The sequence below is a fragment of the Corvus hawaiiensis genome, chromosome 32 (assembly GCF_020740725.1).
Source record: "Corvus hawaiiensis isolate bCorHaw1 chromosome 32, bCorHaw1.pri.cur, whole genome shotgun sequence".
Classification (NCBI taxonomy): Eukaryota; Metazoa; Chordata; class Aves; order Passeriformes; family Corvidae; genus Corvus; species Corvus hawaiiensis.
The window spans coordinates 280,971-306,811 of record NC_063244.1 but is presented as its reverse complement, the minus strand read 5'-3'; the positions used below and the strand labels follow the sequence as shown (position 1 = coordinate 306,811).

Sequence of the window (25,841 nt, the reverse complement as noted above, 5' to 3'; positions counted from 1 at the left end):
CCCCCCCAAACCCCCTCCCCCGGCCCCCCCCGGCGTGGTGGTGGGGGCTGGGGCCCGTTGGAAATCCCTGGCAATGTGATTTTGGGCAAAAACGGTAAAAAATCCCATCGCCAGGAACCCCGGCGGGCGGCAGCGGGGAGGAGTGGTGTCGGACATTCAGAAATCCCAGTGACGGTCCCGGTGCTCCCACGGTGTCATCTCGGTGTCGAGGCCGGAACCGGTGGCACCTGTGGGAATGTGGGCAGGTTGGGGGGGATTCACCCCTGCAGGGTCACCCCTGGGGGGGCTCCAAGTGTTTTGGGGGGGATCCGGGGGGGTCCGAGGGCAGCGGAGTCTCTGTGGAGATGGGCACATGGTGGCACTGGGCCATGCCCTGAGGGGACACGGGAGGGGTGGCGGGACCGGGACAGGACTAGGACATGACAAGGGGACATGGCAAGGGGACACGGGACTGGGCCACGGGACTGGGGCACAGCACCGGGACATGCCTCTGGTGGCTCTCCCCAGTCCCAGCACCACAACAGCCATCACCAGTCTGCGGCGTGAAACGTGTCCCCAGCCGTGCCACGTCCCCCGTGTCCCCTCGGTGTCCCCATGGCGGGATAGCCACTCCGGGACCCCCTGGATCTCCCTAATCGGCCGGGACCCACGTCCCCCGGTGCCATTAGCGTCACCATGTCCCCGTCAGCGCATGTTGGGACCCCCGTGGCCCCCAGGCCGTGGCTGTTGGTCACACTGGCACGGCCCCGGTGTCCCCAGCACTGGTGGCCATGGTGGCTCTGGGGCTGATGGCCGCGGTGGCCCCGGCACTGGCGTCCCTAGTGTCCCCGGGACCGGGGCTCTGCAGGCGCCATGTGGGACCCACGAGGCCCCGCCCGGTCGTGACATCAGCGTCGTCACGACAACGGGGCGACTTCAAAGGGAATCGGGTGGAACCGGCCCAAAAAATGGGGGGTAAACAGCGGCGGCGGCACCGACACGGGGCCGGGGGGCCCGGGGGACTCCGGGAGGGCTCGAGGGGTGCCCCGACCCCAGGTCCCCACGGGGGGGGGTGGCGACAGTTGCGAGGGTGGCGGCCCCCCGGTGCCAGTGGGGCCCAGCTGTCACCGGTGCCAGCGGTGGCGGCACCGACAGGAGGCCGGGAGGGGTCCCGGGGGGGGTCCGGGGGTGGCCAGACCCGGGGGTCCACGGGGCGGGGGAGGAGGGGCCACAACGGTTACGACGGCAACAGCCCTTTGGTGCCACCAGCCCCACTGGCACCGTGGGCACAGCCCGGTGCCCCCCAAGTGTGGGGCGGGGGGTGACCTCGCGTCTGGGAGTGGCCCGGATTTGGGCCCCCTCCGGGTTTTAGGGTGTCTCCCCCAGTTTTTTGGGGGCCCCCACCCCGATTTTGGGGGCCCCTCCCGGTGCCCCCCCGGCGCCAGGGCGGTGCCGGCCCGGCCGCCCCGACCGGCTCCCGCGGCCCCGGGCGGGGGCGGCCCCGGCGGGGGGGGGTGGGGGGTGCCCGGTGCCAAAATTCCCACCTTCGTCCCCAAAACAGGAGTGGGAAAAGGCAGCGGCGCCGCCCATCGCCTGCGGAATGCAGGAACAGGGGTGGGATGGGGGGGTCAGGAGGTTTTGGGGGTCCGTGGGTTGAGGGGCTGATATCGGGGGGCGGTTTGGGGATCCGATGCCAGAGCGGTTGGGGGGCTGAGGGGGTCCCTGGCTGGGTGTGTTGTGGGGGCGGGGGGGCTCTGTGTGTTGGTGGTCCCAAGGCCCAAGAGATGAGGCCAGGGGTGCCGTGGATTCTGGGGGTCCCAAGGCTGGGGCGCGGCAGGTCTGGGGGGTCCGATGCCGCGGGGGTCCGCGGGGTTGGGGGTCCAGTGCCGGAGACTGCTGCAGGTCTGGGGAGAGCCAGTACCGAGTGGATTTGGGGGTTCCCAGAGCCGGGGGGTCGGTGGGTTTCGGGGTTCCCAGGCTGGGAGGGGTCTGGGATTTGGGGGTGTGATGCCAGGTGGGTCTAGGAGTTCCCAGACCGGAGGAGCTCCCTGGGTTTCAGGGTTCCCAGGCTGGGGGGAATGTGAGATTTGGGGTTCCCAGGCCGGAGGGGGGGGGGGTGGGGTGGGATCTGTGGGTCTGGGGGTTCTCAGGCCGGGGGGGTGGTCTGGGATTTGGGGTTCCCAGGCCGGGGCGGCTCCGGCGTCGCGCGGGCCAAGCGGGGGCGGGGGCGGGAAGGGGCCGCCCCGTCCGCGCCCGTCGGCGCCGGGGGGAAAGGATGAATCACCGCCCGGCGCCACCGCCCCCCCGGCCCCCCCGGCCCCCGCCCCGCCAGCAGGCCCGGAGCCCCCAGACCCCCCCCCCGGGACCCCCCGGACACCTCTCGGACACCCCGCACCCCCCTGCCCGCCCCTCGCCAGCCTCGGGCCGTCGATGGCCGTGGCGGTGCCGCCGCCGCCCCCGGGGGGAATCCGGAGGGATCCGGTGGGATCTGGCGGGACCCCGCGGCCCTTCCCGCCATCCCCACGCCGGGCACGAGGCCACGGCCGCGGCCCCTCTCCCGCCGCCCCGGAACCTTCCGGGGGTCCTGCGGGGCCGTTACTCACCGGGAGCGGCGGCCGGGGGTCCCGGGGGGCTCTGGGGGGGGGGAGGCCGGGCCGGGGGGGGGGGCTCCGGGGGCTCCCGGGGGCTCCCCAAGTCTCTGACTTTTACTCCAAGAAGGGAAACGCTTTTAAACGCTTCGCTCCGCCCCGGGAGCGACGAGGCCGCGGCGGCGGAGGGGAAGGGGGGGGGGGGGGAGGAGGGACCGGGGCCGCCTCCGCCCGCCCCGGGACCGCCCCGGGACCGCCCCGACCCCGCAACCCCCCTCACTGAACCAGCACCGGCCCCGAGCCCGCCCCGCCCCGGGCCCGGATCCCCGCACGGCCCCGCAGCGGCGCCGGGATGAGCCCGGGTGGGCAAAGGAGCGGCGGCGGCGAGGAGCCACGTGCCCCGTAGGAAGGGGGCTTTGGAGCCCCATAGCAGGGGGGGCCCATGTGCCCCATGGCGAAGGGGTTCAGAGCCTCATAGCAAGAGTGATGTGTGCCCCATGGAGAGTAGGCTCAGTGCCCACAGAAAGGGGGATCCTGGTGCCCCATGGCACGAGGGCTCAGTGATCCATGGCACAGGAGCTGTGTGCCCCACAGAAAGGGGACTGTGTGCCCCACGGCATAGGGGCCATGTGCCCCACAGAAAGGGGTTTTGGTGGCCCATGGCAAGGGGGCCATGTGCCCCATAGCACAGGGACTGTGTGCCCCACAGAAGTGGGGTTCAGTGCCCCATGGCACAGGATCCACAGGATCCTTGCACCCCACAGTGAGTAGCTCCTGTGCCCCATGGCTGGGGGCCTGGACGCCCCACAGCAAGTGCCTGGGTACCCTGTGGCCGTGGGGCGCCACAAGGCGCTGGTGGGGCCGGGGGGGGGCCGGGGGTCACCATGGCGATGCTGCACACACAGACATTAAACAGAGTTTTATATCGGAAGTAGCGAAACCACAACGCGTCACCGTGGCTGCAGCGCCAGCCCTGCCCCACACCCCTTGGCCCTGCCCCACGGCCCTACCCCACAGCCAGCCCTGTCACACACCCCCAGCCCTGTCCCGCAGCCCACCCCATAGCCCCCTGCCCCATAGACTGTCCCATAACCCCCCTGCCCCACGGCCAGCCCTGCCCCATAGACTGCCCCATACCCCCCATACCCACCTGCCCCCTAGCAGTGGGGCAGGATGGGCACCCCAGTGCGCCCCAGTGCCTCCCAGAGTCCCCCAGGCCTTTCCTGGTCCCACCCCACATCTGGCAGTGGCTGCACATCTGGGACAGAGCAACACCCCCCCCCCCCCCCCCCACCTTCGCCAGCTGCTAATTTTAAACACGGGACCCCCCCCGGCCTCCCGCGGGCCCCCGGCCCTGCTCAGGGTCGGGCATGGAACGTGGAACACGGAACGGGGAACGTGGCACAGGAAATACAGGACACGGGAACAGAGAACACGGGACACAGAATGCTGAACGCAGCACATGGCGCTGCCAGCACGCAGCACACGCGTGTGCCCGCATGTGGCCATGCACACCTGCACACACATGCACAGCTGTGCACACCTGAACACACTTGCACACGCTTGCACACGTGTGTTCACACCCGCACAGGCCCAGGGCAGCACCGTGGTGGCCGTGTCAGGTTGCTGTCGACCCCAGAGTGGCCACAGTGGCCGTGCTGAGGCCCTGCTGGGACCGTGGTGGTCATGCCAGGTCCCTGTTTGTCACGAGTAGCCATGGTGGCCGTGCTGGCTTCCTGTGAGTCCCACGGTGGCCCTGCTGGCCCTGCTGGGTGCCTGTGTGGCCGTGGTGGCCGTGTGGGCTCCCTGTGGCCCAGGGCTCGGAGATGCCCTTTCTAGGCAATGGCAGCAGCCGGGCCATCGCCCACGCGCCGCCGGCACATTCCTCCCGCCTGAGTCAGCCTGGCCGGGAGGAGCGGGAGCGGCAGCGGGGCCGGCACGGCCCGGGCACGGCACAACAGGGCACGGCATGGCACTGACACGGGTGTCACCAGCAAAGAACAACAGGGCACAACATGGCAGTGACACAGGTGTCACCGGCACGGCACAGCAGGGCACGGCATGGCACTGACATGGCTCAACATGGCACTGACACGGGTGTCACCAGCGAAGAAAAACAGGGCACAACATGGCACTGACACGGGTGTCACTGGCACGATGTGGATGTGGACATGGACCAACATGGCACATGTGTGTCACTGACACGGCACAGACATGGCACCACACACGTGTGCCCAGGGAGCCCTGGCACTGGGGGAGCTGGGAGCACTGGGCTCAGGGCACTGCAGAGACTGGCAGCCCTGGACCTTGGGCACTGCAGTGACTGGAAGCACTGGGGGGGGCACTGGGCCGGGATTTCCCTTTCCTCCCCCCCACACTCCCTCCTAGCTCCTTCCTTCCTCGGCCTGGGCAACGCCTGGACGCCCCGGATCCACTGGATCCCTGCAGATCCCAGGGTCGCCCAAGCCCCCCCCAGCATCCCCAGCCAGCCCTGGCTTCTGTCCCCCTCCAGGGGCCCCGAGGGCCTGCGGTGCCTTTGCTCGGGAGTGCAGCGGGGGGCTGCGGCTCGGTGGGTCCCTGCCGTGGGTCGGTGGGGGGCAGAGCTGTGGGTCCGTGGCTCCCGAGGGGTTCCTGTCGCGGGTCCTGGCGTTGCCACGCGACGCTGTTTTGGCGGGGCTGAGTCACGGCCGTGACTCACCGGCAGCCCCGGGACCGGCACCACCGGGCGGGGCCACCGGAGGCGGCCCTGCGCGGGCCGGGGGTAGCCCAGGGGGTATCCCCCGGGGGGAGGGTGCCTGGCACCTCCCAGGGCACGAGGCAGAGGGGCGATGGGCACCCACGGGTCCCCCAGCAACCGTAACCCCCCCCCCCCCCCCCGCAACCACGGGGCCCCCTGCACGCCCAGGTTCCCCCCCTGCACCCCTGGGTGCCCCCCGGGCCCTCCCTGCACCCCCAGACCCGCCTTCACCCTGAAGCCTCCCCGAATCTTTGTGTCTCCCCAGATGCCTCCGCTGCGGTCGGGGGGGCCCCGGGGGATCCCGATGCCGCGGGGGAAAAGGGGGAGGAGGCCCCGGGGGCCCCCGGTGCCGCGGGTGGGGGGCACGGGGGGGGGGGGGGGTGAGTCAGGGCCCAGCCACGCGCCCGTGAGTCACCCTGGGGTGGGATCGGCGGGTCGGGACAAAGGCGCTTTCACAGGAATGGGCCCCCCCGACACCCCCGCAGACTCCCCCAAACCCTTAGGGCCCCTCCCGGCCTCTGCTGGGTGTTTGGGGGGGCATCACCTTCTCCCCCTGTCCTCCCCCCGTCCCGGCATCAAGCCTCGACTTGTAGGGGCCGGTGAGTCACCGCAGCCGGGCGGGGCCGGGCCGGGGGTTGTGGCATCGCTGGGGGCACCGGGACCACCGGGAGGGGCCGTCGGGACCCCCGGGACAGGGCACAGGGACCATCGGGACCCCCGGGACCGCCAGGATGGGGCAATGGGACCACCATGGCGGTGGCGCTGGGGTGGCCCGGAGATGAAGAGGCGGAGCGCATATGGCACCGTGTGCCACCGTGTGCCACCCCACGTGCGACGAGTGGCTCTACCGGGCCCCCGCCTTCCCGTGCCTCAGTTTCTCTGCTCACATCATGCCAGACTGTGCCGTGCCACGAAGCCCCTGCGCTCCCCAACTATCTCGGGGAGAGGCTGTCGCGCTGGCTGGGGTCTGCTGGAGGGAACACGGGACTCCCCCTCTCCAGACCCTCCCGACGCCCCCTGCCCAGCTCGCAGGGGTTAAAAGCGCCCACCGCCCCTTTAAGGGGAGGGGCTGAACGGGGCGGGGCGGGGCCGGTGGGGCCGGCGGCCAATCAGCGCCGAGGAGGCGGCGCGTGCGCCCAATGGGCGGGGCCGCCGGGCTGAGCCGAGCCCCCCCTCCCGTCAGAGCCGGGGGACACCGCGGGACCCCCGGGGACAAATGGGGACACCTCGGGACCCCTGGGGACACCTCCGGACCCCTGGGGACACCTGGGGACACCTCGGGACCCCTGGGGACACCTCCGGACCCCTGGGGACACCTCGGGGACCCCTGAGGACACCCCACCCACACCGGGGGTCACACAGTTTCCCCAGCCCCGGGGCGTCCCGGGACAAGAGGCGCTTTGGGGTCAAATGCGGGGGAATTGGGGTTCAGCCGGTCAATGACGGCCCCCCCGACCCCCCAGTTTATTCCCTTTTCCCCATTTCTCACTCCAGAAGGGGCTGCGGTGGCTCCTGGGAATATGCTGGGATTCGCTTGATGCTGGGATTGGGTTTGGAGTGAATTAGCCTTGGATCGGTGCCTCGTTAGGGAGGGATCCTGGCGGGATTCCTGAGGGATAACTGGGGAGAGGTAATGCCAGGAGCAGGGTCGGATCCCGCCGGGAGATGGAGAACAGGTTTGGATCCCTGGTCCCCGCTGGGTGAGGAGGGATGAGGCGGGATCCCCACCGGATGGACAACAGGGACAGATCCTGGATCCTGCAGGAGAACAGGGGATGAGACCAGATCCCAGACTCCAGTGGGAGATGGAGGACAGATCCTGGGTCCTGCAGGCAGGTGGGGGATGAGGCTGGATCCTGGTGGATGGAGGATCCACCAGGGGATGTGGGACAGTGTCAGATCCCAGCTCCTGCCAGTGAATCCCAGTGCCGTGGAGGCTGTCGGTGAGTTCGGGGTAAAATCGCCCACTTTCTAGTGTGTCCTGCGGCCCCCTGGAACATCCCGAGGATCCTGGTGATCCTCACTAGGGAGGAATTTCCCAAACCCGTGGATTTCCCCCGGCAGGAGGTGCCAGTGCCCCTCAGGTGCGGAGCTTCTGAAGTACCGAAAATCCCCAATCTTCCCCTAAAATCCAGGTGCTCCGGGATTCCTTGTGTCAGGAAAATGAATCCACAAACACCAGATGTTTATGTCCAAAAAGGAGACAGAGGAGTCCTGTTACTTCATTCGAATAAAGGGAGAGGCCCTGAGGCATTCCCCTGGGGTTTCCCAAATTGTTAGATGCAGCCTCCTTTTTATTTCCCGGCCACATCACCCTCTTCCTTTTCCCCGTTGGCTGAGGTACTTGAGATGTACAGAATTCCCGAATCGCTTAATACAGACCCCCTTCTAATGTGTACCCCCCCTTTTTCTTTTCCTGTGGAATTCATGGCTCCCCCCTTCGCTTCTTTCGCCTCTCAGTATCTGGCTTTTACCTATCAGCAGACCCATAGTTTGTTTCTAAAGACAAATCCATCTCATTCCTTTCACCAGGAAGCCCTGGGGCGGGGTGGGGAGGTTTTTAGTCAGAGTGATTTACCCAAATCGCGGTCATTAACTTCAATGCCGGCGATTTACCCAAATCCCGTCGATTTACCCAAACGCCGGCGCCTTCCAGTCGGGAAGGGGACGGCGCAAACTCCTCCTGGAGCTGGGCCAGGGCGGTTCCTTCGGCTGCACTGGGCACGTGCAGCGGCCTAGGAAAACTGGGCGTACTGGGACCCAGCACGTGGAGCTCCGTCCATCCCCGAACCGCGGGCACCAGGAGCAGCGGCGGCACCGGGAGCAGCGGCGGCACCGGGAGCAGCATCAGCACCGGGTACAAGGAGGTTGGGAGCACTGGGAGAGAGCACTGTGGTGTCCAGCCCCACGCCACCAGCAACACTGGCAGAACCAGCCCCACGCCACACCGGGAGCACGGGGAGCACCAGCAGCACCTGGAGGAAGGAGCCGCACCCAGCCACGCGCAGTGTGGGGAGCACCAGTGGCGTGAGAAGTGCTATCTGTCCCCTCGCCACACCGGGAGCCCTGCAGCACTGTGTTGTCCAGCCTCGTGCTGGAAGCATGAGAGCGCTGCGGTATCCCACCCCACACCGCACCGGGAGCACCGAGAGCACCGAGATCCCCATCCCGCTGCAATGCACGGAACCCACAGGCCAGTTCGACATGTGGCGGGACTACCTGGGGCTGGCAGCCATGGTGTCCGCGCTCCTCCGTGACCCCGCAGGCCTTGAGGACCGCTCGCCGCCCCTGGGGCCCCTTGCTCCGTGTGCTGGGCCAGCTCCGTGTGCGGGGCCGGCTCCGTGTGCGGGGCCGGCTCCGTGTGCCGAGACAGCTCCGCGTGCTGGGCTGGCCCTGTGCTCGTTCTGCAAGCACAACGGGGAGGCCCCGGCCGTGTACCGGAGCCACAGCTTGCGGGACGCCCACGGCCGCCTGCAGTGCCCGGTGCTGCGCAGCTACGTCTGTCCCCAGTGCGGGGCCACTCAGGACCGGGCCCACACGCGCCGCTTCTGCCCCCGCACGCACCGTGGCTACACCTCCGTCTACTCCCGCCCGGTGTGCCCCAGGAGCGCCGGGAGGAGGCAGGGGAACACCAGGATGTAGCCGAGAGATGGAGGATCCTTTGTCACCGCACAGGTACTGGCGGGGTGTGGTGATGGCCATGGCGTATGTGGCACATCCAAGCCTGGGTTCATCCCAGGGTGGGATTCCCATGAGGAATCTCATCGTGGAATTGGCACTGATGGAGGGAAGGGGGCACACCAGGAAGTAGCCGAGGGATGGAGGATGCCACATCCCCGTGCAGGTACAGGGTTTGTGGTGCCCCGGTGATGCCACAGGGATTGTGCTGCATCCAAACCTGCTTTGGCCAGATTCCCATGAGGAATCTTGTCAGGGAATCAGAGCTACCAAAGGGAGGGAACCAGGAAACAGGTGACGGGGGACACCGGGAAGTAGCCGAGGGATGGAAGATGCCATATCCCCATGCAGGTACTGGAGGGTTTGTGGATCCAAGTCTGGATTTAGCCAGAAACAGGATTCCCATGAGGGAATCTCACCGGGGAGTCAGAGCTAAAGGAAGGAGGGGGCACTGGGAAACAGGTGGCGTAAGGACAGAGACACGCTTGGAGCCTGGGTTTGCCCAGGACGGGATTCCTGCAAGGAATCTCATCAGGGATTTGGCACTAATCATGGGGTGCATGCTGGTGCTTCCTGGTGCTCCCGCCTCTCCTGGCTTCTCTTCCAGGGACTTCCTCAGAAGATGAGACCGTGGCTCAGCGCTTCCCACTGGGACCAGTCTCCCCAGTTTGTGCGACTTTGTGCCGCCTGCCAATGTCGTAGGACCCAGATCAGTCGGTCTGGCCGGATTCGGGCACTGCCACCAGGGCCAGTTCTGTTTTGTGTTGGGTTTGAGTTTTGAGTTCTGAATTTTGGTTAATCCCAGGCTAGGAAGGGGCTGCTTCTCCGGCTGCCGGAGCCATTACTGGATGTTCTGAGCTGGACTGCTGAGTTTTGGTTAATCCCAGCCCAGGAAGGGGCCAGCGCTCTGGGTGCCGGAGCCGTTACTGGATGTTCTGGGTTGGATTGTTGAGTTTTGGTTAATCCCAGGCCAGAAAGGGACTGGGAGGGGGCCAGTGCTTCAAGTGTTGGAGCCTTTATTCAAGCACTGGAGCTGTTACTGAGCATTTTGGGTGGGTTTGGTGGGATTTGTTCACCCATGATGGCAGGAGGAGCCTGGCATTCAGTGCTGGAAGGTGGTTTATTCAGTGCTGGAGGGTGGTTTATTCCCATTGTGTCCATCAATAAATGGTTATTCCTGATGTCCCTACCCCTCTTTCCAGTGGCTCCCACTGGGCACTGGCCTCCGGCCACGCCGTGGCTTTTGCCTCCGGAGCAGCTCCAGTCCCCGGTAGGCACCCATGGCCAGGCGGCTGTGGGGAGACATGGGCATCACCCAGGGGTGCTGGACCCCCAATCCCAGGGAAATCCAAGTGGATTTGGGACTTACTTGAGGTCCGAGAGCTCCCGGATCAGCCCGCGGATGACATCGGTCGCGTCCGCCGGTTCCGTGGCCCTGGCACTGCTGGGAGAAGGAGAATCAGGATCTTCCTACTCCTCAAATCAGGAATTTCAGTCAAAATCAGGATTTTATTCCTGCACTAGGGTCTGGATCCACCCACCTTTCCCATGGCTGTACTGGGCTGTTCCCCATGGAGCCGGTGTGGATCTGGCCTCTGGTGTCCCATGGCTGCTGCCCAGCAGCATCTGGGAATGGCTGCAGGGAAAGAAAAGAGCTGAAGATGGAGCCCAGGGGGATGTGGAAGCTCCCAGGTGAGGTGGGGAGGGGTCTCTGGGTTCCAGTTTAGGATGGGGAGGGGGGGTGTGTCTCAGTTTGGGTGGGGAGGGCTCATCCCAGCTTTACCTTCTCCACTGGGAGCTCTGGGCTGGTCCCTTCCCGGTGGTCCTGAGGCTCGGTGCTGGTGGCTGCTGGATCCAGTCCCAGTGTCACCACACTGGAATTCCCACCCTCAGCATTCCCACTCTCGCAATTCCTGCTCTCTGTGTCCCCTCCACCGCTCTGGGGATCTCTGGGACAATCCAGTGACCCCGTGTCCATGCTCAGGGCAATCCCAGTGCCACATCCCTCCTCCAGGGCACCTTTTTCCCCCTCTCCCGCTGCATCCGGCACCTCCGAACTTGCTGCAGGGGCCGTGTCCTTCACCGTGTCCTCAGGGCTGGATCCCTGTGCTCCAGAATTCCCTTGTTTTGGTGATTCCAGCTGATTCTCTCCTGCCCCATCCCAAATTCCCTGTTTCAGTGGCTTCAGCTGCTCCTCTCTTGCCCTATCTACCTCTGAAATTCCTGGTTTCACTGACTCTGGACGCTCCTCTCCTGCGCCATCCAAAATTCCGTGTGTTGGTGTTTCCAGCTGCTCCTCTGCTGCCCCATCCACCTCAGAAAGTCTTGGTTTTGGTGATTCCAGCTGATCCTCTCCTGTTCCATCCAAAATTCCCAGTTTCAGTGATTCCAACTGCTCTTCTCCTGCTCCATCTGCCTCTGGAGTTCTCAGTTGGGGTGACTTCAGCTGCTCCTCTCCTGCTCCATCCCCCTCCAAAATTCCAAGCTGGTATGATTCCAGATAATTCTGTCCCATTCCATCCAAAATTACATGTTTCACTGACGCTGGGGGCTCCTCTCCTGCCCCATCCACCTCCAAAATTGCCGGTTTTGGTGATTCTGGACAATTCTCTCCTGCCCTATCCCAAATTCCTGGTTTTGGTGACTCCAGATCATCCTCTCCTGCCCCATCCAAAATTCCTAATTTTAGTGACTCCAGCTCATCCTCTCCTGTCCCATCTGCTTCCAAAATTCCCAGCTGGGGCAATTCCAGATGATTCTCTCCCATCCCATCTGAAATTCTCTGTTTCGGTGATCCTGGTGCTCTGCCGCCTCCAATTCCCTTGTCTCTCCCTTCCTGAAAAAAACACATTAAAAACCCCAGTTTGGGGAGTTTTTCCCTCTGCTGGGTGTGAACACCATGCTGGAGGCTTTCCGTACCTGCAAGGCTCTGGCTCCATGCTCTTCCACATGGATTCCCTCTGGATCCACCTTGCCACTGCTGTTCTTGCTGTTGGACCCAGCAAATCCCATTGGGCTGGACCTGGATGGATCCCGCCCAGGTCACTCACCCCCCAGTCCCCTCCTGTTACCTCGCCTGGGGGTCCATCCCAGCAGGATCTCCATCAGGATTATTGCTCTGGGAGGGAACAGGCACGGCTGAGCCGGCAGCTCCTGGAGCTTCCTGAAGGATCCGCTTGGCTTTGGGAGCATGGAATTTCATGTTGCCTGTTGTGGGGAGGAAAGAGAGTCCCAATTTGGATGTGGAGGAGTCCCAGTTGGATGGAGAAGGGTCATTTTGGGCCCAAACTGGGACATTTGGGCATTTCCCAGTTACCTGGGAGTGGGTGGGTCCTGCGCTTCCCCATCCTGGTGCTACCTGGGAGGGACATAGAGCAGCCCCAAATTACCCCAGCCCCCTATTACTCCAACCCCTCTCATACCTCCCTATTTCCCCTCAGGCCCCAGCAGCCATTTCCCCCCCCAGCTCTCTACCCCCTCAGCCCAATCAATATCCCCCAGGCCCCCCCAAAGCCACAACCGCAACAGAAAGCCCTAAACCCTCCAGGCCTGAGTTAAAAATCGTGGCATTTCCGCCGTTTTCCCCCATTTTCCCTCGATTTCCACCCGATTTCCCACCTCCCCACGGGCCCCCTCACACTTTTCCCGCCTTTTCCCGGCGAGCCGGAAGTTACAGTTCTCCTCCCGCGCCTCCAAGCGAGACGCAACCGCAGGGGATTTTGCGACAGCGGCTTTTGCGACGGCGGTGCTGTAAAGCGCGGGGTGTTGACAGCGGCCGACGGAGCAGGAAGTGAGTGAGGAAAACGGAGAGCAGCGGGGATAAACCGGGATAAACCGGGATCAACCGGGATCACCCGGGATCGCCGGGGTCACCGGGATCGGGGGGTGAGGGGCAGCGGAGCACCGGCGGAGAGCTGGGGGGTGACGGCGCATTGTGGGGTGCTCTGGGAGGGGGGGAAAGGGGCGACTGGGCCTTGTGGGGCGCGGCCGGGGGTGTGGCGGCGGGGCCTTGTGAGGAGCGGGGGGGACACCAGGATCTTTTGGGGGACTCTGAGGCAGGTTGGGACCTTGAAGGGAGCTCGGAGGGGCTGGCGGGAGGCTCCGGGAGTCGGGGGCTCGGCTCAGGGCCGGGATCCCCACGTATTCCCCCCCAGCTCGGCCCGACGGGACACGGAGCCATGAGCCGAGCGCGGAGGGTCCCGGGCCGGGGGGCCGCCATGGCCAGGCAGGTGCGTGTGATCCCCGGGATCCCCCTCCTCCCCTCCATGGGCTCCTGGAAATCCCCTCTCCGCTCCACCGCTTTCGGGGATCCCCTGCTCTGGATCTGGGGGGGATCCCTTCCTCCGGATCCCGGGATCCCCTCGCTCCCCCCTCAGCACTGTCGCCCCGCCTCAGATGGGGCTGCTGGCAGACCCCGGCGCGGGGGGAAGCCCGGGGGATCCCGGCGGTGACGGGGACGCGGCGCTGGAGGCTGAGCTGCTGCTGCTGCTGCGGGGCCGGGAGGCGCCGGAGGGGGGCGAACCGCCCCCGCCCCCCCAGCAAGGTAAATCCCCCTTCCCTTGCCTAGAGCTCCCCGAACGGGGGTCAGCTTGCCCCCCCAAATGGGTTTGTGACCCTCCTGTCCGCCCACAGATCTGGCAGCAGTCGAGGCCCTGGCCCAGCTCTGCCTCCGGGATCCCCTGGAGGAGGAGGAAGAGGAGGAAGGGGAGGAAGAGCTGGAGAACGAGGAGGAGCTGCTGGTGAGGGGGGACCGGGGGGGTCCCGAGCCTGGAAAAGGGGATCCCTGCCCCAAGCAAGGGCTGATTCCTGGGATCCCTGAGCAGGCAGAGCTGCAGGAGGTGCTCGAGGAGGGGTCTGGGAGCGTGGCTGCAGCGGAGACCCCACAGGTATGGCCTGGGTGACCGCAGCCCCGATCCTGGGGTCGATCCTGGCAGGGCTATCCCGGTGATCCAGTGTTCCCGTAGGAGCCCACGGATGCCGGGGCGCTCCTGGCTGAGCTGTCGGAGCGTGCAGAGCTCTACCGGGCGGCCCTCAGGAACGCCGCGGCAGAAAACGGGAACGGGGCCCGGCTCCGGCGCCTCCAGCGTGGCCTCAAGGTGAGTCTGAACCCCTGGAATTGGGGCTTTGGCCATTCTGGCCAGACCCGATCCTTTTGCCTTTAAAACCCTTGGAATAACCTTGAGTTCGTGCTGTTTTTCCTAGTATTGAGCAGCTTGTCCCAATTCTGAACCCTGTTTTACCCAGTTTTTCCTGAATCTGCACAGCTTTATCCTGTTTTTTCCACTTTTGAGCCCAGTTTTATTTCACTTTTCCCAATCCTGACCAGTTCCATTCCAGTGAAATTCCCTTGCGTTCAATCCATTTGTTTCATTCCATTCCATCCATTCTCTTTCATTCAATTCTGAGCCCTGTTTTATCCCATTTTCTGATTACAGATCCCTGTTTAATACCATTCTTCCCAGCTCTCCCCCCATTTCACCCCATTCCTCCAGATTTTCACCATTTCCCCCCATTCCCCTTTGCCCTCAGACCCTGGAGCAGATGCTGGAATCCATCCGGAGCGGGAAGCAGATCGACAAGGCTGAGATTCCACCCCCGGTGGCTCTGGGGAAGGGTGGGGTGGCCCCCGTGCCGCCGCCCTCCGTGAGCCCTGAGCCCCAAGCGCAGCCCCCTGCCCCTCCACAGCCCCCCCCAGCCCCTGATCCCTGCCCAGATCCCTGCCCGGATCCCGGCTCAGTGCCAGCGCTCCGGGTGCGGCTCCAGGAGCTGCAGAAGGAAGCGCTGGCGGCCAAACGCTGCGGGGACACGGCCACGGCCCTTGGGCACTACCGGGCAGCCAAGGTAAGCCCAGGATTCCTGGAATCTCCCCATATCCCTCTGTTTCTGGGCCCTGCTGCCATGCCCGAATTCCCGTTTTCCCATGGTTTTCCAGAGGCTGGAGGCGCAGCTGGAGGCGCTGGGGCAAGGCCAAGTTCCGCCAGCCCCTGGTGAGACCCCGATCCTGATGGGAAAAGTTTGAGCTCCCGTTTTGGGGGATAAACACCCCAGGGGTCCTGCTGGTCCTGGTGGGATCTGGCTGCTCCCTTCCTGCAGATCCACAGCCGGAGGAGCCGAAGGCTCCACTCCCGAGGGATTCACCGACGAGGGATCCACCGGGCACCAGCCCAGCCCCTCCCGCCACAGGTCAGCCCCGGTCACTCCCTGGGGAGGGGGAACAGGGAGGAAAAGGGGGATTTTCTAGGTTTTTCCCATTTTTCCCACCCCAGAGCCACCCCGGGCACCACGGGACGTGCGGGAGGCGCTGGAGCAGCGCATGGAGCGGTACCGGGTGGCCGCAGCCCAGGCCAAGGACAGCGGGGACGGGAGGAAGGCGCGGATGCACGAGAGGATCGTCAAGGTGGGAGAGCCCAGTCCCAGAACAGCGATCCCGATCCGGGCGCAGCGATCCCAATCCCAGCACAGTGATCCCAGTCCTGCCCTGGGGGAAACCCTGTCCCGGTGCTTCCGATCCCAGAACAGTCATCCCGGTGCCACCGTGGTGATCCTCACAATGACACCAGTCCCTCTGTGGTGCTCCCAGTCTGGCCCCAGGGCTCCCAGTCCCCCTCTGGATGCCCCCTGACACCCCTGTGCCCCCCCCCCCCCAGCAATACCAGGCTGCCATCCGTGCTCACAGCGCTGGCAAAGCTGTGGATCTCTCGGAGCTGCCGGTTCCCCCAGGTACGTTCCCGGTTCCTAACTCACGGTAGGGGGGGACAATGGGACCAGGAACCTCCCATTCCCACCGGGATTCCCCCCTTTTCCAGGCTTCCCCCCCATTCAGGGCACAGAGATTGCATCGGAGCCAAGCATTTCTGGGATGCTGGAGGCGGCCTTGAGGCTGGCGGGGCCGGAGGAGGAGGAAAAGGAGGAGGAGGAAGAGGAAGGGGGGGGCACCAAGGGGGCCAAGGTGGGATTTGGGAGTCCTGGGAATTTGTCGGGGCAGGACCCCGAGTGGGACATTTCCAATGATTCTTACCAACACCATCATCCCACCGCTCCCGGTCCAGCCCAGTGCTCCCTGTGGGCCCCCTCCCAAACAGCCACCGCCCCCACGGAATTCCCAAACAGCTCCCAAACCTGCTGGAAAAGGTACAGGAGGGAGTGGGGGCGGGGGCGGCGGGGTGGGTGGGGGCACCGTGACCCCCGTTTGGGACGTGCCTCCCTCTCCCAGCCCAGCAGCAGCTGGAGTTCCTGGAGCTGCGGCGGAGGCAGCTGGCGCAGGCTGCGCTCCGGGCCAAGCGCCGCAATGACCTGGAGGGGGCCAAGCTGCTGCTGCGCCGGGCCAAAGGCATTGAGGGGCTCATTGGGGCCGCCCGGGGCGGGCTCCCCGTGGACATTGCCCAGGTGAGGGGACGATCCATGTGTCCGGTCATGGATGCCGTCCCGGATCCCATCATGGATCCCATCCCATCCCTCCGTGTGCCCTGTATCCTGTCCAAGCTCTCATCCCAGCTCTCATCCCACACTGAATCCCACCCTGTCTCAAATCCCATCCCAGCTCCTGTCCCCTCAAGGATCTCACCCCTCGGATCTCACGGGATCCCAAATCCCTGCCGCAGGTCCCGGAGGTGCCTCTGGATGGGGCTGAGTTCGAACTGGGGCCAGGCCGGGGGGTCCCAATGCCCCCCGAGGCCGCCAAGACCTTCCTGCAGCTGGCGGGGGCCCTGCGGAGGCAGCACCAGGTGGGAACCACCAAAAAAGGGGGAGTAACCCCAAAAAACAGGGTAGTATTCCAAAAACTGGGGGAGTATCCCCAGGAATTGAGGAGACTTGGGAGCACCCCAAAGAGGGGGGGCTCCAGGATACCGGATGGATGTGGAAAACTTCTTTCTCTTCCTCCTTTTCTTCTTCCTCCTCTTTTTCCTTTTTTGCCTCCTTCCTCATTCTTCCTCCTCCTCCTTCTCCTTTCCCTCCCGTTCCCGTTGTTCCCCCAGATGTGTCTCACCTATTCCCGACAATTCGCTCAGCTGGGGAACATCTCAGAGACCACCAGGTGAGGTCTGGGGGGAGGGGAGATGGGATCTTCCTCCTCCCTTGAGGAAGAGGAGGCTGATCCTGGGGGGGGGTAATCCCGATGCCGGGGGGAAGGGGGGGGGGGAGTCACCTGTCCAGGTGTGTCCCCCCAGGTGTGAGGCGCTGGCCGAGGAGTGCCGGCGGCATATGGAGACCCTGCGGAGGGAGCACAGCCGGGGGGGGCCCCCCCCGAAACCCCGCTATGAGCAGAGAACCTTCAGTGTCGTCAAGTGAGGGGGGGGCTCACCCGGGTGGGGGGGGGTTTCACCTGGGGGGGGTCTTACAGGTTCCCCTGTTGCCCCCCCCTCCCCTGCAGGATGTTCCCGGAGCTGAGCAGCAGCGACCTGGAGCTGGGAATAGAGAGAGGGATCGGTCTCCCCGTGCCGCCAGGTGAGAGACTGGGTGAACTGGGAATGGGGGATGGGGAGCTGGGAACAGGGACCAGGGCAGGTGCGGCTGCCGGGCCCCTGCACACCTGGTGCCCTGTGTCCCCCAGGCGTGGCCCCCGGTGACCTGGACACCTTCGTGCGCTTTGAGTTCCCCCACCCCAGTGCGGTGAGTGGCACCCCCAGTGACCCCCCCTGTGTCCCCCCCCCCGCTGTGTCCCCAGTGCCCCCTCGGGTCTCCTGGGATCCCCCATATTTCCCCCCCCCCGGTGTCCCTGATTCCCCCCCTACAGGAGGAGGCACAGCGGGACAAGACCAACGTCGTCAAAAACACGGATTGTCCTGGTAAATCCTGGGAATTGGGGGGGTGGGGGGGTTGTCACCAGGGCTGGGATGTCCCTGGGGGATTACCATTGACTCTCTTCCCCCCTCCCCAGAATTCCGGGCGCGGTTCCGGCTGCGGCTGCTCCGGGGGCACCGGGGGCTGCGCAGGCTCCTGAGCTCCCGCGGGATTAAGTTCGAGGTGACCCAGAAAGGGTACGGGGGTGACTTTGGGGAGAGGGAGGAGGGAATAACGTGGGAAACCTCCTGGAAAACCCCGTAGGAAGTATGGGAGATGTAGGAAATAACTGAGGAGATGACATGGAAAATATGGAAGATACAGAAAATAGGAAAAGTGGCATAGGAAATGTGGAAAGTACAGAAAACAGGGAAAACGGCACAGGAAACGTGAAAAATACAGTGGGAAATGCAGAAAATATGGAAAATAACACAGAAAATACATAAAATAGCACAGGAAAGAGAAAGCACAGAGAAAGACATAGAAAACGGGGAACATGAGCTGGAAAATCCACACGTGTCCGGGTAAAGAGGTGCCAGAGGGGGTGGAAGGTGACTCTGAAGTGCAGCAATTCCCGATTTCTTCGGGACGTTCGTAGGGCAGGGACTCGTAACCCCCCCCTGCTGTCGGGATCCCGGCTGGATCCAGGCGATCCCGACCCCTCGGCCTGATCCGCAGGGGGCTGTTCCGGCCGGAGCGGGCTCTGGGTTCCGCACAGCTGCGGCTCGAGGGGCTGGAAGGGGCCTGTGAACTCCGGGAGCAGCTGCAGGTGAGGGGGCTTCCCAGGCATTCCCGATCCCGACGCTTCCTGGTGGTCCCAGATGTGCCTCCCTTTTGATCCCGGTGCTTCCCAGTGTTCCCCACTTCCACAGGACATTCCCACCCCCAGCATTCCCACCGTTCCCCATCCCCCAGGCTCATTCCCGCTCCCTCCATCCCCACTGTTGGTGCTATTCCCGGTGTTCCGCAGCTGCTGGACGGGCGGCGCCGGACGGGCGGGCAGCTGGAGGTGTGGGTGCGGATCCGGGAGCCGCTGGGAGCGCAGCGGCAGCTGGAGCCGCGCTCCGAGCGCTGGCTGGTGCTGGAGCCGGGAGCCGAGGCCACGGTGAGTGCCGGGAACCCGCCGGGATCCCCTGGGATCGGCCGGAGGCCGTCAGCCTGGGTTAAATAACCCAGAACTCCTGCTCAGGTCGCCGTTCCCAAACCGTCTGTGGCGGCCCCGAAAAAGGACCCGAGCAACAGGTGAGGGCTGGGGAGGACTTGGAATTCCACAGGGAATTCCAGGGGCAGGTTATTATGGGGGAAGAATTGGCATGGGAATTGGGGGTGGAAAGCTCTGGGACCCCCCTATTCCTCTCCCCCAATGTCCCAGGGCCGAACTGTGTTTTTCAGGGGTCTCCCCCCCCCCCCTTTTTATCATGTCCCCCCCTCCCTGGTCCCCCTTCCCAGGTCCGTCCCGACATTCCCAAGCCTCAGCCTGCTGCTGTTTGACCGGGAGCGGCTGGAGCGGAAGGTGAGAGGGAGGTGGTGGCGCTTCGGGGGGACAGGGAAGCCCAGGGACCCCCCGGGGATGCTGTGATCCCCCTGTTTGTCCCCCCCTTCTCAGATGGTGCCGTTTGGCCGCGCGGGGTGCCCGGTGCCCCCCGAGCTGCGGCAGCAGCACCAGGATCTGCTCCGGCGCATCCAGGGACTGCGGACACGTCTGCAGGGGGGGGACCCCCGCTTCCGCACGGGTGAGGGGGGGCTTGGGCTGCCCCGTGCCCCAAAAGCCTCGTTTATCTTGGTTTTTCCCAGTGTATCCCTGTGTGTTATCCCAGTGTATCCTGGTTTTTCCCGGTTCCAGAGTACACGGAGCACCTGGAGCGGCACCTGCGGCTCTACACGGAAGCTGCGCGGCGCCTCGGCACCCAGGGAGAGCGGGTGAGCCCTGAAATCGGGAACCCTGTACCGGGGGGACACCCCCAGACCCTCCTCGACACCCCCAAATCCTGGTGGTCTCACACCAGAAATCCTGGACTCCCCCCAAACCTTGGGACCTCCCAGTTCCTGATTCCCCCCCAACCCTGGTGTCTCCCAAATTTCTGGTGCCCCTCCTCGAAATCCTGGGCTCCCCCAAACCCTGGAGACTCCCAAGTCTGGTGATCCCCCCAGTTCTTTGGACCCTCTCAATTTGTCCCCCCCCTCTCAATTCCTGTTGCCCCCCCACCCTGGTGACCCTCAAATTCCTGATGTGACCCCTAAACTCCTGGTGCCTCCCCAACCCTGATGGCCCCTAATTCCTGCTGTCCCCCATCCCTCTGGGTGCTATTTTGCACCCCCCCCCCCGATTCCCCCCCTGCAGGAGGCAGCCAAAGAGGCTCTGTACAAGCGGAACCTGGTGGAGAGCGAGGTGAGGACCCCGGGGGGTGGAATTTGGGGGTTCCCCAGCCCCCCTTACCCCCTGCCACCCCTCCCTCATCCCCCTCTTCTCTTCCAGCTCCAAAAGCTCCGTGGATGAGTCCCCCCTGCCTTGCCTCCCCTTCTGGGGCTGGGACCACGCAGGGTTTTGGGGAGCTCAGAGGACCTCTCCCCCTGCTTTGGGGGGGGCTCTGGGAACACCCCCCCCCATCCCCACTGTGACAATCACAGGGATCAGAGCTGCTACATCTCCCCCGACGCCCCCGGGGTGACACTGACTTCCCTCAATGACAGGGTGACACTGACCCCCCTCCCCGCCCCCCTTTCTTAATGACAGGGTGATTCCAACCCCTCCCAATGACAGGGTGACACTGACCCCCCTCCGGTGAGGGGTGATTCCGACCCCTCCCAATGACAGGGTGACACTGGCTCCTCCCCCCCCGGGGGTCCCCGTGTCCCCCCAAGCACTTTTTCCCCCACCCCCCGTGTCCCCCCACCAAAGCGGATGCCCCCCAAGTGCCTGTAGGGGAGGGGCTGTTCCGAGCGCTCTCACAAATTATAAAAGTTTTTAAGAAGTAAAACGCGGATTTTGGTGTCCCCGAGCTGTCGATCACAGCTGGGGCCCTGCCCTCGCTGCTCCCTCGTCTCCATGGCAACCCCGCCAGAACGGACGGGCGCGGACAGCAGCCAATCGCATTGCGGCCGCCGCATTCCCATTGGTCATATTGCCGCGTGGGGGCGGGGGGCGCTGGGATTGACGGGTGAGCCAGCCAATCAGGTGCTCGTGCGTTGCGCCGGCGGCCACTGGGAGCGCGGTGTGGGCGGGGCGGCGGCGGCGTGCGGCGCGCCGGAAGCGGCCGGTCTGGGAAAATGGCGCCGAGCTCGAAAGCGGAGCGGGGCGGCCCTGGGGGGAAACGGGGGGCGGCGGGGGGGGCTGGGCCCGGCGCCGCGCCCCGAGGCCGCCGCGAGCACCTCGTGAGGCAGCTCGACCGCGTCCGGGTGAGCGGGGGGGCCTGAGGGGACGGGGTGGGGGGTGGAAACTGAGGGAGGGGGTTCTGAGGGGGCCCTGAGGTGGGTCGTAGGTCTCTGTGAGGGGACGTTGAGGGAGGAACGGGGGGACTGAGGGGATCCTGATCGGGGACATGGCGGGGGACCCTGCGGGAGGAAGCGGGGGCTCTGAGGAGGCCCTGAGGGTGCCCTGACTTGGGGGGGTCCTGTGTGGTAGCTGAGGGGTCGGGGGTTCGGGGGGAGCCATAGTCTGGGGGGTGTTCTCTGAGGGATTGGAGGTCACGGGCTGAGGGGCTGCAGGGACCCCCCCCCCCCGTGCCCCCCCAGCTCAGGGGGCAGCTCCCCCCGGCTGTGGGGGGTGTTGGGGTGTTCGGGGGCCTCTGACCCACCAGTGCCCCCCCAGCTCAGCTCTGCCCTGGCTCTTGAGGGGTGTTGGGAGATTTTGGGAGGGTTTTGGGGGTTCGGGGGTCCGTGTCCCCCCAGTTTGGTGGGCAGCTCCTCCCGGCTGTGAGGGTCTTTGGGGAGTGCTAGGGGGGTCCTTGACCGTCCCGTGGCCCCCCAGCTCAGCTCTCTTCCCACCTGTGGGGGCTATTGGGGGATGCTGGGGGGTCCCTGACTCCCCCGTGCCCCCCAGCTCAGTGGGCAGCTCTCCCCCCGGCTGTTCCGAAAGCTTCCGCCGCGCGTCTGCGTCACCCTCAAGAGCATCGTGGACGAGGAGTTTCTGTGGGCGGGGTGAGGGGGACCCCAACTCTGTGGGGGCCCTGGGGTGATCCTTGTTGTGTGTGTTCCCCACCTGCCATGTCCATTGTCCTCCCATTCCGTCCGTCTTCATCATCTCCCTGCTCCCATCTTTATGTCCCCATGACTGCCTGTCCCCCCATTCCCATGTCCATCTGTCCCCACCCCTATGTCCCTATGTCCGTCTGTCCCATCGTCCCTTTCTTTGCCTGTGTCCGTGTCCCCCGTTGCCATGTCCCTGTGGCTGTCACTGCAGCCATGTGTCTTTCCATTCCTGTGTCCCTGTCCCTAATTCTTTGTCACTTTGTGTCTGTCACTGTGTCCATGTGTCCCTTCATACTTATGTCCCTGTCCCCAAGCCTGTGTTCTCATGTCCCGCCACGTCCCCTCATGTCCCCCCAGCCACATCTTCCTGGGCTTCTCCAAGTGTGGCCGCTACGTCCTGTCCTACACCAGCAGCTCTGGGGACGATGACTTCTCCTTCTACCTGTACCACCTGTACTGGTGGGAGTTCAACGTGCACAGCAAGCTGCGCCTGGTAGGGGTACCCCTGGGGACACCGCTGGGGACACCGCTGGGGAACCCCTGCCCACTCATGGCCCTCCCCAGGTGCGCCAGGTGCGGCTGTTCCAGGACGAGGAGATCTACAGTGACCTTTACCTGACCGTGTGCGAGTGGCCGGGGGACAGCGACAAGGTCATCGTCTTCGGCTTCAAGTGGGTGGCACCCTGTGACCCCTCCCACGTCCCTGCCCAGCCCCTGGTGACCCCTTGATCCCCCCCGTGCCCCCCAGCACGCGCTCGGCCCCGGGGCTGCAGGTGAACATGATGCTCATGAGCGACGAGAACCACCGGGACATCTACGTGAGCGCCGTGGCCGTGCCCCCACCACGGCACTGCCCTGCCTGCCGCCGGGCCCCCGCACCCCCCGGTGAGACCCCGACCCCCCCCCGGCCCTCTGGCCCCGGCTGAGGGGGGTCCCTGTGCCCACCTCAGCCTCGGACTGGCCGTTCCCATGCTGAGCAGCAAGTCGGGGTTTTTTGGCAGGGGGTCGGGGGGAATGTTTGGGGCTTCCCCAGTCCAGGGTGCCCCCCCCTGACCCCTCCACACCCCCAGGTGAGGCACCCCCCGCCTGCCTGCGCCACGGCTTCCTGCTGCACACCAAGTTCCAGGTGGTGTATCCGTTCCCCACCTTCCAGCCGGCGTTCCAGCTGCGCAAGGACCACGTCGTGTTGCTCAACACCAGCTTCTCCCTTGTGGCCTGTGCCATCGCTGTGCACCCCGCAGGTACCCCCGGGTACCCCCCGGCATCCCCTGATCCCCCCCAGGACCCTCCAGAGCCCCCCAGGCCCCCCTGACCCCCGCACCCCCCACAGGCGACAGCAGCTCCCGACAGATCCTCTACGAGCGCCGGAACGTTCCAGGCCCCAACCGGAGGGGGGGAAAACGCCCCCCCCCAACCCCTCGAGGAGCTGGAGGGGGCTGGGGGGGCCCCCCCGGCCGCACAGACCCCCCTGGGACCCCCCCAAACCCCAGACCTCCCCCCTGCACTCCCCTCCCCAGCCGTGGCCAAGGCCAAGGAGTTCGTGGCCGACCTGTTCCGGAGGGCTCAGGGTGCTGGGGGAGGGCCCGAGGGGGCTCACGGCGATGGGGGAGATGATCCCCCGCCCTCCCCCCGCGGGCTGCCCCCCGAGACCACCCCCCCAGCCCCCGGCAGCCCCCTGGGGGAGTCGCATCCTCCCGGGACCTCCCCCGAGCCTGGCTACGTCAACTACACCAAACTGCGCTATGTGCTGGAGCCCGGGGAGCCCCCCGAGGGTGAGTGGGGAGCTGGGGGTGCCCCCTGGAGTCCCCCCACTATTGGGGTGACCCCTGACCCCTTCCCCCCACCAGACCTAGAGGACGACAAGATCTCGCTGCCCTTCGTGGTGACTGACCTGAGTGGCCGCAGCCTGAGGCCGCTGCGGGACCGAGCCAAGGCCCAGGTGGGGCTCAGGGGGCCCCCCAGATCCACAAGGACCCCCCAGGAACCCGCGTGGGGGGGCGGGCAGAGCCGCGGTGACCCCCCGGGCCCCCCCAGGGGCAGTACCTGACGGTAGAGCAGCTCACGCTGGACTTCGAGTACGTCATTAATGAGGTGATTCGCAACGACGCCGCCTGGTCCCGCCAGTTCTGTTCCTTCAGCGACTACGACATCGTCATCCTCGAGGTGCTGGGACCACCAGAGCTCCCTGAGCCCCCCCAGAGCCCCCAGAACCCTGGGATACCCCAAATTCCTGGTGCCCCCCATGCCAGCTTCTCTGTGTCCTGTGCCACCCCTGTGCATCCCAATGGTGCGGGACCCCAAACACCCCTGGGATACTCCCCGAAAACCCACCTAGGCCTTGCCCAGACCCCCATGGGATCCCCCTGAATGGGGGGGTCACCCTCACCCTTCTCCCCCCCCATTCTGTGCCCCCAGGTGTGCCCGGAGACCAACCAGGTGGTGATCAACATCGGGCTGCTGCTGCTGGCCTTCCCCTCCCCCGATGAGGAGGGGCAGCTCCGGTGAGAGGGGTGGGGGGGTCCCGAAGCCCCCCAGAACCCTCTCGGGTGCTCACTCCCCCCTTCCCAGACCCAGGACGTACCACACGAGCCTCAAGGTCGCCTGGGACCTCAACAGTGGCACCTTCGCCACCGTGGGTGTCGGGGACCTCACCGAGGTCAAGGGGCAGACCAGGTGAGGAGGGGGTGATTTTGGGGTGTTTTGAGTGGCTGGGAGGGGGCTTAGGGGAGCTGGGGGTGATTTGGGGGTCTCTCACAGGGGGGTTTTGGGGAGCTGGGGTGGATTTGGATGGGCCATGGGCGAGTTTGAGGTCTCGAGGAAGGTTTGGAGGGTCTGGGGGGGTGATTTGGGGAGTCTGGGGGTGATTTGTGGTGCTCAGGTGGGTTTGGGGGGGCTGGTTCCATTCTGGGGGTGCCGGGTGAGGCCCCCCTGCAGCAGTTTGTGGAACTGGAAGGGCTCAGGGACCCCCCCCCAAACCTCCCCAAGCCCCCTTTGGCAGCGACTGCACTTGGGGTGCCCCAAATGCTGCAGGGCCACAGTGCCCGTGGGGACTCCAGGGTGCCCTTTGGGGGGTCTGGGGGGGGCCAGGGGGCCTCCCCAGCCCCCCCAACCCACCGTGGCAGCGGCAGCGTGTGGAGCTCGTACCGCAAGGGCTGCGTGGACACCGTGATGCGCTGGCTCGTCCCCGAGGGGCCCGGCCGCGGCGTGCACAGGATGACCAACGAGGCCCTGCACAAGGGTGGGGGTCTGGAGGGCTGGGGGGGAGTTCTGGGGGGGGGGGGGCTACCTGGAGGGGCTGGGGGCATCCTGGGGTGGTCAGAGGAGAGTCCTGGAGGAGTCTGGGGTGACCAGGGGGGCCCCGGGGGAGGTCTGAGGGTTCCTGGGACAGTCCCAGGGGTGTCCAAGGGAGGTGGGTAGGGATCTGGGAGTTCCCAGGGGGGCTGGGGCAGTCTGGGGCCATCCTGGGAGGGGGAGTTGAGGGGGTTGGTGCCTGGGTTTGGGGGTCCTGCCCCTCCCCATCGCTGCTTTTCCTCCCCCCGCCAGGCTGTTCCCTGAAGGTTCTGGCGGACAACGAGCGCTACACCTGGATCGTGCTGTGACAGCGGCACCGCTCCCGGCCGTGGACACAGACCTGAGCCCCCGCTTTGGGGCCATTTGTTTTCTTTTTTTTTTTTGATTTTCATTTCTGTTTTGTTGTTTTTTTTTTTCTCATTTTGCCATTCAGTGTTTTATCAGGGTGGGGAGGGGTCCCTCGGACCTCCAACCCCCCCTCCCCAAAATAAAATTCCCATTTCCATTTTGGCACTTCAGTTCACTGGGATTTGGGGCTCGTTCTGGGCTTTTGAGGGCAGGTTTTGGGCTGGGATTTGGGGATTTTCAGTTTGGATTTG

The 25,841-nt window shown here is 65.2% G+C and overlaps 4 protein-coding genes across 4 annotated transcripts; 3 read left to right on the top strand and 1 right to left on the bottom strand.

Moving 5' to 3' along the window:
- Positions 1-6,559: 6,559 nt before the first annotated feature.
- Positions 6,560-10,163, top strand: NANOS3 (nanos C2HC-type zinc finger 3). The gene is made up of 2 exons (XM_048289820.1): positions 6,560-8,979; positions 9,590-10,163. Exon 1 carries the CDS (start codon positions 8,407-8,409, stop codon positions 8,944-8,946), a length of 540 nt encoding a protein of 179 aa, XP_048145777.1. The 5' UTR covers positions 6,560-8,406; the 3' UTR covers positions 8,947-8,979; positions 9,590-10,163.
- Positions 10,084-12,750, bottom strand: BRME1 (break repair meiotic recombinase recruitment factor 1). The gene is made up of 8 exons (XM_048289819.1): positions 12,621-12,750; positions 12,299-12,340; positions 12,054-12,189; positions 11,902-11,971; positions 10,766-11,818; positions 10,524-10,618; positions 10,352-10,426; positions 10,084-10,274 (listed from the first exon to the last, which is right to left on the bottom strand). Exons 2-8 carry the CDS (start codon positions 12,327-12,329, stop codon positions 10,169-10,171), a joined length of 1,566 nt encoding a protein of 521 aa, XP_048145776.1. The 5' UTR covers positions 12,330-12,340; positions 12,621-12,750; the 3' UTR covers positions 10,084-10,168.
- Positions 12,672-20,360, top strand: CC2D1A (coiled-coil and C2 domain containing 1A). Its single transcript, XM_048289817.1, has 29 exons — positions 12,672-12,772; positions 13,137-13,211; positions 13,378-13,525; positions 13,615-13,721; positions 13,806-13,868; positions 13,947-14,078; positions 14,512-14,823; positions 14,915-14,969; positions 15,076-15,165; positions 15,249-15,379; positions 15,630-15,702; positions 15,789-15,931; positions 16,032-16,113; positions 16,196-16,368; positions 16,584-16,706; positions 16,959-17,017; positions 17,151-17,267; positions 17,354-17,427; positions 17,534-17,592; positions 17,717-17,768; positions 17,861-17,960; positions 18,442-18,532; positions 18,734-18,868; positions 18,953-19,005; positions 19,213-19,276; positions 19,370-19,496; positions 19,607-19,683; positions 20,105-20,152; positions 20,240-20,360. The coding sequence occupies exons 2-29, from the start codon at positions 13,161-13,163 to the stop codon at positions 20,258-20,260; spliced, it is 2,760 nt and encodes a 919-aa protein (XP_048145774.1). The 5' UTR covers positions 12,672-12,772; positions 13,137-13,160; the 3' UTR covers positions 20,261-20,360.
- A 670-nt stretch (positions 20,361-21,030) lies between these two features.
- Positions 21,031-25,634, top strand: DCAF15 (DDB1 and CUL4 associated factor 15). Its single transcript, XM_048289818.1, is given in 14 exon segments — positions 21,031-21,159; positions 21,803-21,900; positions 22,309-22,444; positions 22,516-22,622; positions 22,700-22,836; positions 23,022-23,192; positions 23,282-23,456; positions 23,458-23,723; positions 23,799-23,890; positions 23,986-24,114; positions 24,367-24,452; positions 24,520-24,624; positions 25,074-25,189; positions 25,495-25,634. Coding segments are annotated over 14 exon segments (1,803 nt in total). The 3' UTR covers positions 25,551-25,634.
- Positions 25,635-25,841: the final 207 nt, after the last annotated feature.

Coding starts and splice junctions, on each gene's coding strand:
- CC2D1A (XM_048289817.1), top strand. CDS start 13,161: ATGAGCCGAGCGCGGAGGGTCCCGGGCCGGGGGGCCGCCATGGCCAGG. Junction 13,722..13,805: donor AGAACGAGGAGGAGCTGCTG/GTGAGGGGGGAC, acceptor ATCCCTGAGCAG/GCAGAGCTGCAGGAGGTGCT. Junction 17,018..17,150: donor AACATCTCAGAGACCACCAG/GTGAGGTCTGGG, acceptor GTGTCCCCCCAG/GTGTGAGGCGCTGGCCGAGG.
- BRME1 (XM_048289819.1), bottom strand. CDS start 12,329: ATGGGGAAGCGCAGGACCCACCCACTCCCAG. Junction 11,972..12,053: donor GGGATGGACCCCCAGGCGAG/GTAACAGGAGGG, acceptor TGGGTCCAACAG/CAAGAACAGCAGTGGCAAGG. Junction 10,427..10,523: donor CCAGTACAGCCATGGGAAAG/GTGGGTGGATCC, acceptor TCCTTCTCCCAG/CAGTGCCAGGGCCACGGAAC.
- NANOS3 (XM_048289820.1), top strand. CDS start 8,407: ATGAGAGCGCTGCGGTATCCCACCCCACACCGCACCGGGAGCACCGAG.